General features: G+C 33.4%; 1 protein-coding gene across 5 annotated transcripts; it reads left to right on the forward strand.

The window, feature by feature from the left end:
- Positions 1 to 192: 192 nt before the first annotated feature.
- Positions 193 to 11,835, forward strand: LOC125852003 (F-box/LRR-repeat protein At3g26922-like). 5 transcript variants are annotated; one of them, XM_049531727.1, is made up of 4 exons: positions 193 to 688; positions 971 to 1,042; positions 7,200 to 7,364; positions 7,784 to 8,356. In XM_049531727.1, the coding sequence occupies exons 1-4, from the start codon at positions 641 to 643 to the stop codon at positions 8,144 to 8,146; spliced, it is 648 nt and encodes a 215-aa protein (XP_049387684.1). In that variant the 5' UTR covers positions 193 to 640; the 3' UTR covers positions 8,147 to 8,356. The 5 variants fall into 5 exon arrangements, with proteins under 5 accessions (XP_049387684.1, XP_049387682.1, XP_049387681.1 ...); XM_049531725.1 differs by lacking the exons at positions 193 to 688; positions 971 to 1,042 and adding an exon at positions 5,690 to 6,700 and having other exon boundaries at positions 7,784 to 8,024; positions 8,126 to 8,356; XM_049531724.1 differs by lacking the exons at positions 193 to 688; positions 971 to 1,042; positions 7,784 to 8,356 and adding exons at positions 5,690 to 6,700; positions 11,271 to 11,835.
- The last annotated feature ends 352 nt before the right edge of the window (positions 11,836 to 12,187 follow it).

A 12,187-nucleotide genomic window follows, 5' to 3' on the forward strand; every position in this document is an offset into this window, starting at 1 on the left:
CTTCTCAGTTGTCATAGAAGCTTTGGCATTGTAGATGAGGTTCCATTAGAAGACTGATGTAGTGAATGTTTTTGTTTATCACAGATGCAGGGAATCTATAGGGCATCAGGTTACTTTGCAGAGGCTTATCGAGAGTACGAGCAAGAACAAACTAAAGTAAGTTTGACTTCCTGTATAAATTCAGNAAGAGGAAAAGATGAAAGTATGTAGTAAGCTGAGCTACGAGAAACTGTCATCCAGGCTTGTAGCCACCTTGCTCATAATAAAAATTACCCTTCGGAAGCTGCTGGACAGGCTCTCATCACTCAGCAAGTGAAGCTCAAAAGCTTGCTTCAAGAAACCAATCAAGCCAATCCTTACCTCGATTCTCCTTGTAGTTTCGTGGAAACAGAAAATTCAGGAAACACAGATCAATAGACCGTGTTATACGCATGAAAGCAGAATCTTTCAATTGAGAATGAGAAGCTCAGAGAACATTTACAAAGTATGCAATGTAAGAGTATCAAGCCATAACAATGCCAGATCAGTACCTAGACTATGTTCTTGACTCAAAGATGAGGCACTGGGAATGACCCAGAATCTCATTTAAGAAAAAAGAAAGGTCATGGGTTCAGCTATTTGAACCTCTAAATTTTCTTAAATGATGACGCTCTTTTTCCGATGCATTCGGTTTCGCTCAGCGAATCCTGTTAGTTTCTTATTTTTATTATTCTTTTATATTCTAATATAATGTATAGATATAGTAAACTTTAAGCCGCTATTATGTGGTTCGACTTGTCTACTTAACATGCCCTTTGCAAATAAATTGGGATTTTTCAAATTGATTCAGGACGTCATACCTAGTATAAAGACTTGTCAAGTGTCTGGGACTTGTTTGTCAATACTTCTTCTCAGTTGTCATAGAAGCTTTGGCATTGTAGATGAGGTTCCATTAGAAGACTGATGTAGTGAATGTTTTTGTTTATCACAGATGCAGGGAATCTATAGGGCATCAGGTTACTTTGCAGAGGCTTATCGAGAGTACGAGCAAGAACAAACTAAAGTAAGTTTGACTTCCTGTATAAATTCAGGTTTGAATTGATTTTATTATAGTTGGCGTAGTAGTGCTTACTGACCTAGATGTTCCATTAATTGATTTTGAGTTTAGTTTCTATAGGAAATTAAGCCTCCTTTCATTTGTGATTTTTAACTTAGTTAACTAAGAAATATTCTGGTCGAAGTGGCTTCTCGTGGCACTTCTATAGATGATAATTTGGAGACAAGGCATTTCTGTTGGGAAAGGCAAGCACAAAATAAATGTGCACGACAGGGCTATAACAGAAGAAAACCAAAGTCAAAATTTTCCGTTCTATTTGAACCAAGATAAGACAAAATAATGCAAGAACAAACTGTTTGGGGCAGCAAACAAATCAGCCAAGCAATGAAAAATAAATCAACACAAGAGACACCAAAGTTTAACGTGGAAAACCTCTTCGGTGTGAAGGGTAAAAACCACAAGGCCAAAGCTCCACTATAATCAACAAGAGTTAGAAAAGTGTTCTCCAAAATGGCCACCAACAAAGTGCCAAACAATGAGCAACACAACTACAAGGTAGCAACAAATATAGAGGAATAAAAAGAAGCAAAAATACCAAACCCGCAGCTACTGTTCACGAGCTAAAATCTGGAGCTACAGGACTCCAAATCACCCTCTCTCAATTCCCAATCAAAGATTAAGTTGAAAAGAACAAGCTGTCCAAAAATCAGCTCAATTGGACAAGAAACGAAGCGGGAATCGCGATTTAAAATTGGCTGCTAGGGCTTGTGCAAAAATCTGCACTTTCTCACTTTTCTCTCTATATGGCTGCTCTCAATCACTTGTGATATATCTCAAATAAGACCTAAAAGAAAGTCTTACATATGCACCATAATATTGGGCTTATGGACAAAAGTGGACTAGTCAAATTTGGGCTAAATTTATCCACAAAGAAAAGGAAGAAAAACCCAAAACCTTGGACTTTTATTTATTCACATAGAAAGGGAAAAAGGCCCAAAACCCAACAATTCTTTAATGATTTTACAAATATATTTTCAAGATGTTTTTTGAGAATGATATTCTTGGACATATAGATAAAGAAAGTGATTCTTTGGTTTTGTGGTTCAAGGAAGTGGTAGCCTTCTCTTTGTTTTTGAACTTGGAAAATCTTCTGAAATGTATCAATTCCTCAGCTGATGTAAGTAGGAACTTTGGCCATGATTAATTGAAGGGCATTGTTGCTTCTGCTTTTTGCAACTCATTTCCAATATGTCAAGTGTTTCGATAAAGATTTTTTTGAATCATATTGTGGAATCTTACTCTTTCCCTACCTACCATTGGTTACTTATTTCTGGGATTCCAAACAATTTACAGAAGTTTCTGCAAGTGATAAGCTAGAGGAATTCTGGGCATCTAAAGAGGTAGTGGCTCTATGCATGTGAGAAATCTAATATAAAGCAAGCTAGCTTGGCAGTCGCTCATGTATCTTGCATATGATGTTTTCACCACTTAGGTCCTTAGCTGATACCCTTGGTTTATTTTGATGTACTTGATATGCGAATTTGTACTCAAAATTCTGTTTACGTTGCAGTAGCCGATTTTCTCTATGCTAGAAGGGCAAAAAGGTATTGTCTATAGGCTCTGTGTTGTAGAGAGGATAAAGAACATGGGAGGAACTTAAGAGGGTGGCTGAATATAGGAAACAAAACCTGTGAAGGAATAAAAGTATATGGACAAAGTCACATAGGAAGTATGCATAGTCTAATAGAGTGAGTTATAGAAAAAAACAAGGATGCTCAAGTCTAATAGAGTGAATTAATAATTTGGTGCACCGAGAGTTTGAAATACAAGAATTGAGGGGTGTTGAAATTTCAATGTAGAGTTTACTTCTTTTGAGTTAAACTTTCGATAGATTTTACTAAATGAATTTGAGAAACTATTACTCTTCTAATGAATAAGTGCATCTAATCAAAGACAAGACAATTGTCAATAAGTAGAAGCGTGGTTGTGGAGATTTGAAGACGGAGAAGAAAATTTTCTTAGTACAATATGTTGGTGAAAAATTACAAGATAACAAAATTACAATTGAAAAATAAAATGAAGAAATAAAAAATCTCTTCAGGCTGATGCGTGGATATCTTGCTTTCTTTAAGGAGATGAGCCCACTGCAGCAAATATTTTTCACCGGTCCAGCAGTCGTCCTTCTTGACTTGTCCCCTCCAGGATACAACAGCCTAATCACAAAGTATAACTCAACAAACTCTAGACAAGAGTTGAGTCCAAAGCTCCACAAAAAGAACACCTCCCTTCAACTAATAAGAACTCTCTTTTTTTACTAACTTTTATGCACTCTCTATTTTCTTGTGTTCCAAACCAAATGAAGACCACCACTATTTATAGTTGAGAGAGTCTTCCTAGGAATGAATAGGAAGATAATGGGGTAGTAAATAGAAAAGATAAATTGTCTAGGAGTTACATAGGTTACAAGGTATAATGATAGAGCAATAAGGGAAATAATGGTGAGGGGCAACAAATGCACTAACGTGCAGATGTTTCTATATGACCATTGTCAACGTTCAGAAAGCAATATGCCATAATGCCTATGGTCATTAATTGACCATTGAGTAATTAGGCACAAATGCCATACATTGCAGCAAAGACTTAGTGGCTGCTAATTACTCCAACAATTTTTTTTTAAAAATTGTTAATGTGGCAATTCAAAGAAGTAAAATGACATAATATTAAAATGCCTACACTTACACAATATATAAGGGCTCTTCTAGGCTACAACAACTTTAGAAAGAAAAAATCATAGTGTCCCCTACTTTTCATAACATTTGTTATTTTAGATGGATCACTTTCAACTTTTTCGGTATATGTAATGCTTCATTAGTTTTATTCAATTTCTCATTGTGTCTTTTTCTTGGAATAATATACATGCTTAAGCCACCTTGAGGAGAAAGTAGGTCGTACTATGAAGTTCACTGATCATCAGTATTATTGAACTTTAATAGATTATTGATGAAGTAGGTAATTTCAATTTGTTGTAGTAGGAATGTTTATCTTCATTCCGAAATTCAATAAAACACATCTGAAAGTGCTCAAGAAAAGTGTGAACAAAATAGAAGAAAAAAAACTTCTTCATTGTTTCGACCACTTACGTTTACCATTGATGTAGCTTTTGTGATTTACAATTTGTAGTATCAAGTGTAGATCACCTTACTTGAAGTAGGATTTACAATTTTTAGTGTTGAGTTTGAAGTATTAATTATTTTAAGTATAATTTGTAATTCTTTTATCTAATTTTAAAGTACATAGAGAAAAAGTGTATATAATTGGCACCCCCTTTTCTGTGATGTTTTCTTAAAACTAATAACGGATTGTTTTATGATCGCAAAAACAGAACACTGACAACTAAGAAGTTTTAAAACTCTTCTATACCAAAAACAAAGTTATTTCCTTCTAGACGAATTCTAATCCTATAAAAACAGTAACTTAATTTTCCTTAGGTGATATTACTTATTTTAAATGGTATGGGCAGCAAACTAGACACAGTTAGATAATATGTTCACTGTACTAAAAGATGTATGGTTAAATCATCTGCTTAGTTAGCTTGTTCATATTAATTCCAAAAAAGTTGATTTTGCCTTCATGGCATATCTTTTGAGTTTTTGTAAACATGTTTAGGTAGTGAAAATAACTGTATCATAATCTCAACCACATAAAAGATTGTATCATAACTGTAATGGTGTAAAAGGCTATACATGATCTTCGTGCAATGTCCATTAATGCCGCTAAGACAATTCTTGAAGGATAAAACCTGTGGTGTCTCTATCCAGTCAAACTCTCTAAAACTTAAGGTGAGGTATGTTCAATTTTATGGAAGTACTTGTTGCTTCCTTACTAAGTGGATTTTGATATATGAGTCTATGTTTTAATTATTGGGAGTGAGATTCTCCTCTAACGAAAAGGAGTGAAGTAGTATTTTAGCTTTAAAGTTAGGGGACGTTTTCTCTTTAATTTTACCTTATATTGGAACACTTCCAAGTGACTTTTTCCACTTGTTGTCCATGCCATGAATTCGTTTTTTCAAATGTGAAGGAAGTTGGAGAGACGCAATATAACCTTTGACACCAACTGTGTATCAACTTGCTATGCCACTACAACGGTTTGAACTCTCTACAACTTCATTTTGGTAATGGAAAATGTTTTTAATTGTCCAAAAAAGAATTGGATTAAAAAAATTTAATAGATATTTAAAATAGTCTCTCTCTATAAAATTGTCTTAATATTAAAAAGTACATTGATATATTTTTTTTTTTATATAATTTGACTCTCAAAAACAATTTTTTAAAAAAATTAAACAAACATGATTTGCTTATCAAAAGCAATTTTTCAAATGAATTAATCAAACATAAATTCCTATTTTTCAAAAGCATTTTTTAAAAAAATAAATCTAAAAATAAGCAATTTTTAATAGCAGTACCAAACAAACTCTAAAAGGTAGAACGACTAATATTTATTCCTTAATAGGTTACTTATGTTTTTTTTCTCATATAAATATTACAAAAACTAAATTGTCATTATCTTTTTCGTTACTTATTTTTGCCGTACTACATAAACCAAAACCAGGCGGAGGCGACGGTGAGGCGAGGCAACGGGTGGTTGAGCGAAGATAGCGGTAGTAGCAACATGATAAATCCCCCATTGTTGAAGAGAGAGAAATTGAGTGTTACCGAAATCGAAACCCTAGATCGGATTAGTCAATTGCCAGACGCACTCCTTGTTCAAATTCTCTCTCTTTTGCCGACAAAGGATGCATTCACAACATGCCTTCTCTCTAAAAGGTGGCACTTTCTTTGGACTTTTGTTTATAACTTAATTTTCACTCAGGAATCCTACAGAGTTTTTTATGAACCGAATTGTAGCCTGAAAATTGAAAAGTTTGTATCCTTTGTTAACCATGTATTAAATGGTTTCGTTTCTTCCAAAATAACAAAATTTGAACTCGACGGCACACAACTTTTTAATTATACCTCTCAAATTAAACGATGGCTTAGTTTTGCTGTTGAAAGGGAAGTGAAACATGCTGTATTCTTGTCCTCCTACACACATGCTTGTGTATTGCCTGAATCTTTTTGCAACTGTTCGTCGTTGATAACATTATATCTGAGACAGTGTTGCTTTAATGATGCGGTTATAGTCTGGAAGTTTCTAAAGAGCCTAAAGCTGGAGAGTGTGATCTTAAAAGATGATGAAATTTTGAACTTACTATCAGGTTGTCCTGCATTGGAAACTATGGAATTAGATGATGTTGGGGGTTTTCATTGCCTAAAAATTAATTCTTCAAAATTCAAGAGATTGAATTTGAAAAATCATAGGTTGCCTCATGATATCAGTGATCGCTCCTTGGAGATTTATGCCCCGTATCTGGAGCATTTGGAAATTTCAGGAGATCTTGGGGATCTTCAGTGTAGGCTTGTTGACGTGTCCTCCTTGGTTAATGCTAAGGTTACTTTCTACATTTCATGTATCAAACACATCCGACATGAACGTAAGGAGTTTATTAGTGTTGATGACTACAGCTGTCATGACTATCATCAAAGTTTTAGCGTTCTCGCCCGAGATTATCTTCAAAAGTTGAGTTGTGCAACTGAGCTAACGATCGGATCTTGGTTCACAGAGGTTAATTTTTAACTCCTTAAATATAATTGTTTGTATTTTTTGGATGATTGGTCTAAACTTGGCAATGTAAATGATATTAGATTAAATATTAAACCTCATTTAGTGCAATGATGTAGATAACACATTTGGTGCTGTCAAGTTATTGAAATTACCTTACCTTTATAAAAATATTTCTTGATATCTGACAGTAATTTTTAGCACAGTTGCAGAGTGTAAACATTTTACAATTAAGAACCTTTTGGATGAATTTCACTAAAGCAAGTTGACTAATTACAGAAACGTGTGGACAGTTGTGTCTTTATACAATCCATTTGTCGCATTTCAAAATTAGGTATTTCTTTTATGCAAAAGGTCTATCTAGAAACGAGTATTTGTTTATATTGATGTTGCTTTAGAGTGTTTAGACAGTTAGATTTTGTCCCAAGGTTTTTTTTTATTTTTATTTTTTTGTTGTTGCTTTCCTCATTTGTTACTAGTTTCACTGAGATTACTGCACCAGGTCCCATGCATGTTGCAGTTCAATGGATTGCTGGTTCCAGAGTTGAAATGCAAATATCTAACACTAGAATTGTGTATAGAAAACTTTGATTTGAATGGAGTTGCTGGACTTTTGGGAGCCTTTCCTCATGTGGAGACTTTAAACATATACATGACAGAAAATCTCGTAACTTTCTGAAACTTTTTCTTGTCTTTTTATATCTTTTCATTTAACTGATGATTTTAACGCCTCGCTCCGTCCCCATCCCTCTCCTTCTTAGCTAGTTGTTTCCAAAGGAGGACGCAAATATATCTTAACTATCAATGAGAACCGTTGCTTTTGTCATTGTAAGGCTACACTTCAGTATGGATATCTTGTTGCTTTCTTTGTGGCATGTGTTCTCTGAAAGAACATCAATTTTGCGCTATAACTCTTCATTTTGGTTACCCTAAGCCATTGATAGGAACAATTAGTATTTTCATTTTCCAAGTGTGTTATGATTAGTTGGTTCTGAAACTTTTCAGTACAGGAATCTATTACTGTGAAATAATCAATTTCCATAAGGCTGACTTGCATTTGGTCCTGATTAGTGTCTTTTTTTCCAGCTTGATAATTACTTTTGCGACTTTGAGGAAAACAATACCGATTTGCAGAGTTGGATTTCAAGCATTGTGTTTCCCAACCTCAAGAATATTACGATTGTCAACTCTATCCTGGTGTGTTTAAACAGGCAAAAAAGAAAACAGGGCTTTCGCAGACTTGTTAAACTTTCACAACTTCTGTTAAAGAATGCAACGATTTTGAAGAAGTTTCTTGTCATATCAAAGAGCAGAATGTGCAAGAAATGTAAGAAATGTTTAACAAACTGTTGGTGCAATTTTTTCTCTGGATTGTTTGACAAGTTGTATCCCTCAAGATCCTCCACCAATGCCAAATTTATCTTGCAGGCTCAAGTTTTCCGGGACTAGACTACAAATTGATTAGCTTCAGCAATCATGATTAATTACTCTTCTTTTGAATTTGCCTTTATGGTATACCAAATGTTATGATAGTTTTGTTTCTCGTGAAATTGTTGTTCGTTGCATTTTAGATATTGTGCATGTTGAGATTTACTTGCAACTCTTGTTTGTTGGACCTATAAACATGTGTAAATCTGCAAACCATCTTTTTAATGATAATTAGCATATTATGAAACGTTGTTTTTTTTATACCTTGCTTTGTTAATAGCATTAAAATCTATATCTAGAGAGTAGGGGTCCCTCTGTGGGCCTTTTTTCTACATTGTTTACCTCAAATAATAAATACTTACTGGTTTCAATTTGTCTGGTCATAGTTTGACTTGGTATGAAGTTTAGGAGCCTATTAATTTCTATAAACAATTTATGCAACTTAGAAACCAAACGGAAATATGCAAAATGACTATTAGAAAAAAAAGAGAACCAGAAATTCAAGCCTCGATTTGAATATATATTTATACATTTTATTTTCAACTGTAATTTATTGTGATTATGTAGTTTAATAGAAACGTATTGCTCCAATTCTTTTAAATTTGCATATATCTGATTATGAGGAAAAAAAATTGAAATGATGCAGAAATGTGCTCCAATTTAGCCTCTCTAAGAAGGGACTTATACCTAACAATCACCAGATTTTTCATCTCAAAGCAGAGGGATCTTTTTTGTAAGCAGATGAGTTGCCAAAAGAGTTTTTTTCCTACCCCTTCCCCTTGCATCAGCCATCAACCAAACACATGTTTAAATTTTCATCAAAATTTGATTTTGCCAAATATATTTAAGAATTTATGGTCCAACACTAACTAAATAGATGAAATACTGAAGTTGTGGAGAGGTCATAATTTGGGCAATTATCAAGGCCATGTTCTACCTACCACCGAGCTAGTAGCCCGTCGTTAGAGGTCCCCTATGCATAGCGACAAAAAATTCTCATCCATCTTTCCGTTTCTTATCCCTATGTGGGGAACATGGAGACATAAATAGGGCGTACTATCAACTTGCTCCAACTTGGGATATGTTACACAAGAAAAAAAAACTATGAATTTAGACTCTTTTTTTTTAGTATCATGTGATGACGGACTATATATAAAACATTTTAAAAATGATATAATATAATCCATCAGGGGTGATGCTTCTAATAAGATTTCATACTTAGAATTTGAAATCGAAACCTCTAGTTAAGCGTAGATCAATCCTACCACGACACCATAACCATGTTGGTGATTCTTCAATTTTTCTTGAATATTCCACTTTGGACACATAGGGAACTTGGGCCAAAGTCTTTTGGTTTAGGCTTACTTTTAGTTTGGGCCTTAAAGGCCTACAAGCAGTTCAAGATCATTGATAAGAACTCCAGTGTTTTATTTTTGTTTTACTTTTAATAATCATGGTATTCATATCACTTTGCATTCACCTTAGACAAATTTCACACAATATCTACTATATGCACCAATACAAATACTGAGTAGCTCTAGATATATATTCCAGTGTTTCATCTTTCACACGGTTTTCAATTATTATTTTGTTGTTCGACTAATCCAACTTTACGTAAGAAAGTTTCACTTTAAAGAAAAATCATTTCCTACCAAATGCGACTTTGTTTCAAAGAATTCAAACCCAAATACATACATCAATGTTTGCTTTGATTTTTATTTTGTGTCAACACTCTTATACCCATTGGGATTAGATTGGTGCATGGGAAAAGTAAGTAGGTATTGGAAATGAATTTCTGATTTCTACTTTTTGAGTTCTCTGAAAAATAGTACACTATCTTTTCCACCTGACCCATAATTAAACTAAAAGTTTTTAGCCCATTAAATCTGCTAAAAAGAAGATTTTGGGCTCTTTACTTTATTCTCCTAGATACTCCTAAATTTCTAGTAATATGGAAATAATATTATATAAACATGTTAGTTTGGCTAAATTATGTATATCTGTTCATAATATATAATTTTGTAGAATTTTTATGTACTTCTTAATTTCAAGTTCGTTTAACAATTCAAACTGAAATTTTAATGGAAATGAGAAAGTATCAAAGGAGAAAACACACAGAAGGAAGCAAAACTAAGTATAAGATATGAATAAAATTATATAAAATTCAAGTTTCTGTGGGAGATCTCTTCATTATTCTAACAACAAAAATTGAGTCAATATCTTAAAAGTTCACTGAACTATGAAAAAATATCTAGTAAAGTCATTAAACTTTATTTTGTATCAATAAAACCACTCAATTTAAAGTTTTTATCTTCAAAAATCACTAACTTAAAGCATTTATCCTCAAATATCACTTAGTTACATTTATTTAAATAAATTTAACGTGACAATATAAAATATTTTTATGGCATATAATTATAAACCCAACAAATATATAATAGTACTATAGAATCTATATATTATTATACCTAACACACCACTAATTAGGTTCGTCTAAAGCCTAATTTCGGATAGATTAGTAGTTTTTGCTAAATTATTTTTGCAAAATGTTAATATAATTATTAGCAAATAATGATGTTAAAGCATGCAGTCAAGTTGAAAGTGCAGCGCTGGATCGATCTTATGGTAATTTCCTGGAGCAACGTTCTGTAGTTTTATTCTTAATTAGAAATTAATTAGTCTTTATATGTATCTAATTTGTGGGTGGGTCGGATATAATAATAAATATATTTTATAATTTTATTTATTTATGGGGTTCATAATTACATGGCATGCATAAAAATATTTTATCTTGTTATATTAAATTTATTTTATTAATGAATGTAGTTGACTGATTTTTGAAGATAAAAGTTTTAAGTTGAATGATTTTATTGATACAAAAGAAAGTTCAATGACTTTGGTATGGATATCTTGTTGCTTTCTTTGTGGCATATGTTCTCTGAAAGAACATGAATTTTGCGCTTCAACTCTTTACTTTGGTTACCCTATGCCATTGATAGGAACAATCAGTATTATCATTTTCCAAGTGTGTTATGATTAGTTGTTTCTGAAACTTTTCAGTACAGGACTCTAATACTGTGAAATAATCAATTTCCATGAGGTTGACTTGCATTTGGTTGGTCCTGATTAGTGTCTTTGTTTCCAGCTTGATAATTACTTTTGCGACTTTGAGGAAAACAATATGGATCTGCAGAGTTGGATTTCAAGCTTTGTGTTTCCCAACCTCAAGAATATTACGATTGTCAACTCCATCCTGGTGTGTTTAAACAGGCAAAAAAGAAAACAGGGCTTTCGCAGACTTGTTAAACTTTCACAACTTCTGTTAAAGAATGCAACGATTTTGAAGAAGTTTCTTGTCATATCAAAGAGCAGAATGTGCAAGAACTGTAAGAAATGTTTAACAAACTGTTGGTGCAATTTTTTCTCTGGATTGTTTGACAAGTTGTTTCTCTCAAGATACCCCACCAATGCCAATTTTATCTTCAAGGATCAAGTTTTCCGGGACTAGACTACAAATTGATTAGCTTCAGCGATCATGACTAATTACTCTTCTTTTGAATTTGCCTTTATGGTATACCAAATGTTATGGTAGTTTTGTTTCTCGTGAAATTGTTGTTCGTTGCATTTTAGATATTGTGCATGTTGAGATTTACTTGCAACTCTTGTTTGTTGGACCTATAAACATGTGCAAATCTGCAAACCATCTTTTTAATGATAATTAGCATTATGAAACGTTGTTTTTTGATACCTTACTTTATTAATAGCATTAAAATCTATATCTAGAGAGTAGGGGTCCCTCTGTGGGCCTTTTTCTTTGTGGAGGAAAGAGTTCTACATTGTTTACCTCAAATAATAAATACTTATGAGGTAAGTAGGCTTGACACTGTGAGCCTTCATGAGCCACACCGTGCCTCGTGGTGCCCTTCACGGCTCGTCTAGACCTTCGTGAAGGGTGCCCAGGCTCAGTCTTTGACTTGTGACCTCTCACTTGGTCCCTTACTTAGCCTACTAGATTTCGAGGTGTTACAACAACTTTCTCTAACTTTCATGTATCATTTTATG

Source organism: Solanum stenotomum, unplaced genomic scaffold, assembly GCF_019186545.1.
Source record: "Solanum stenotomum isolate F172 unplaced genomic scaffold, ASM1918654v1 scaffold31518, whole genome shotgun sequence".
Taxonomy (NCBI): Eukaryota; Viridiplantae; Streptophyta; class Magnoliopsida; order Solanales; family Solanaceae; genus Solanum; species Solanum stenotomum.

Bases quoted from the DNA above. Each gene is read 5' to 3' on its own strand.
- LOC125852003 (XM_049531724.1), top strand. From the start codon at position 5,708: ATGATAAATCCCCCATTGTTGAAGAGAGAGAAATTGAGTGTTACCGAA. The intron at 6,701-7,199 runs GTTAATTTTTAA...TTACTGCACCAG, and splicing joins TCGGATCTTGGTTCACAGAG to GTCCCATGCATGTTGCAGTT. The intron at 7,365-11,270 runs GTAACTTTCTGA...CTTTGTTTCCAG, and splicing joins TATACATGACAGAAAATCTC to CTTGATAATTACTTTTGCGA.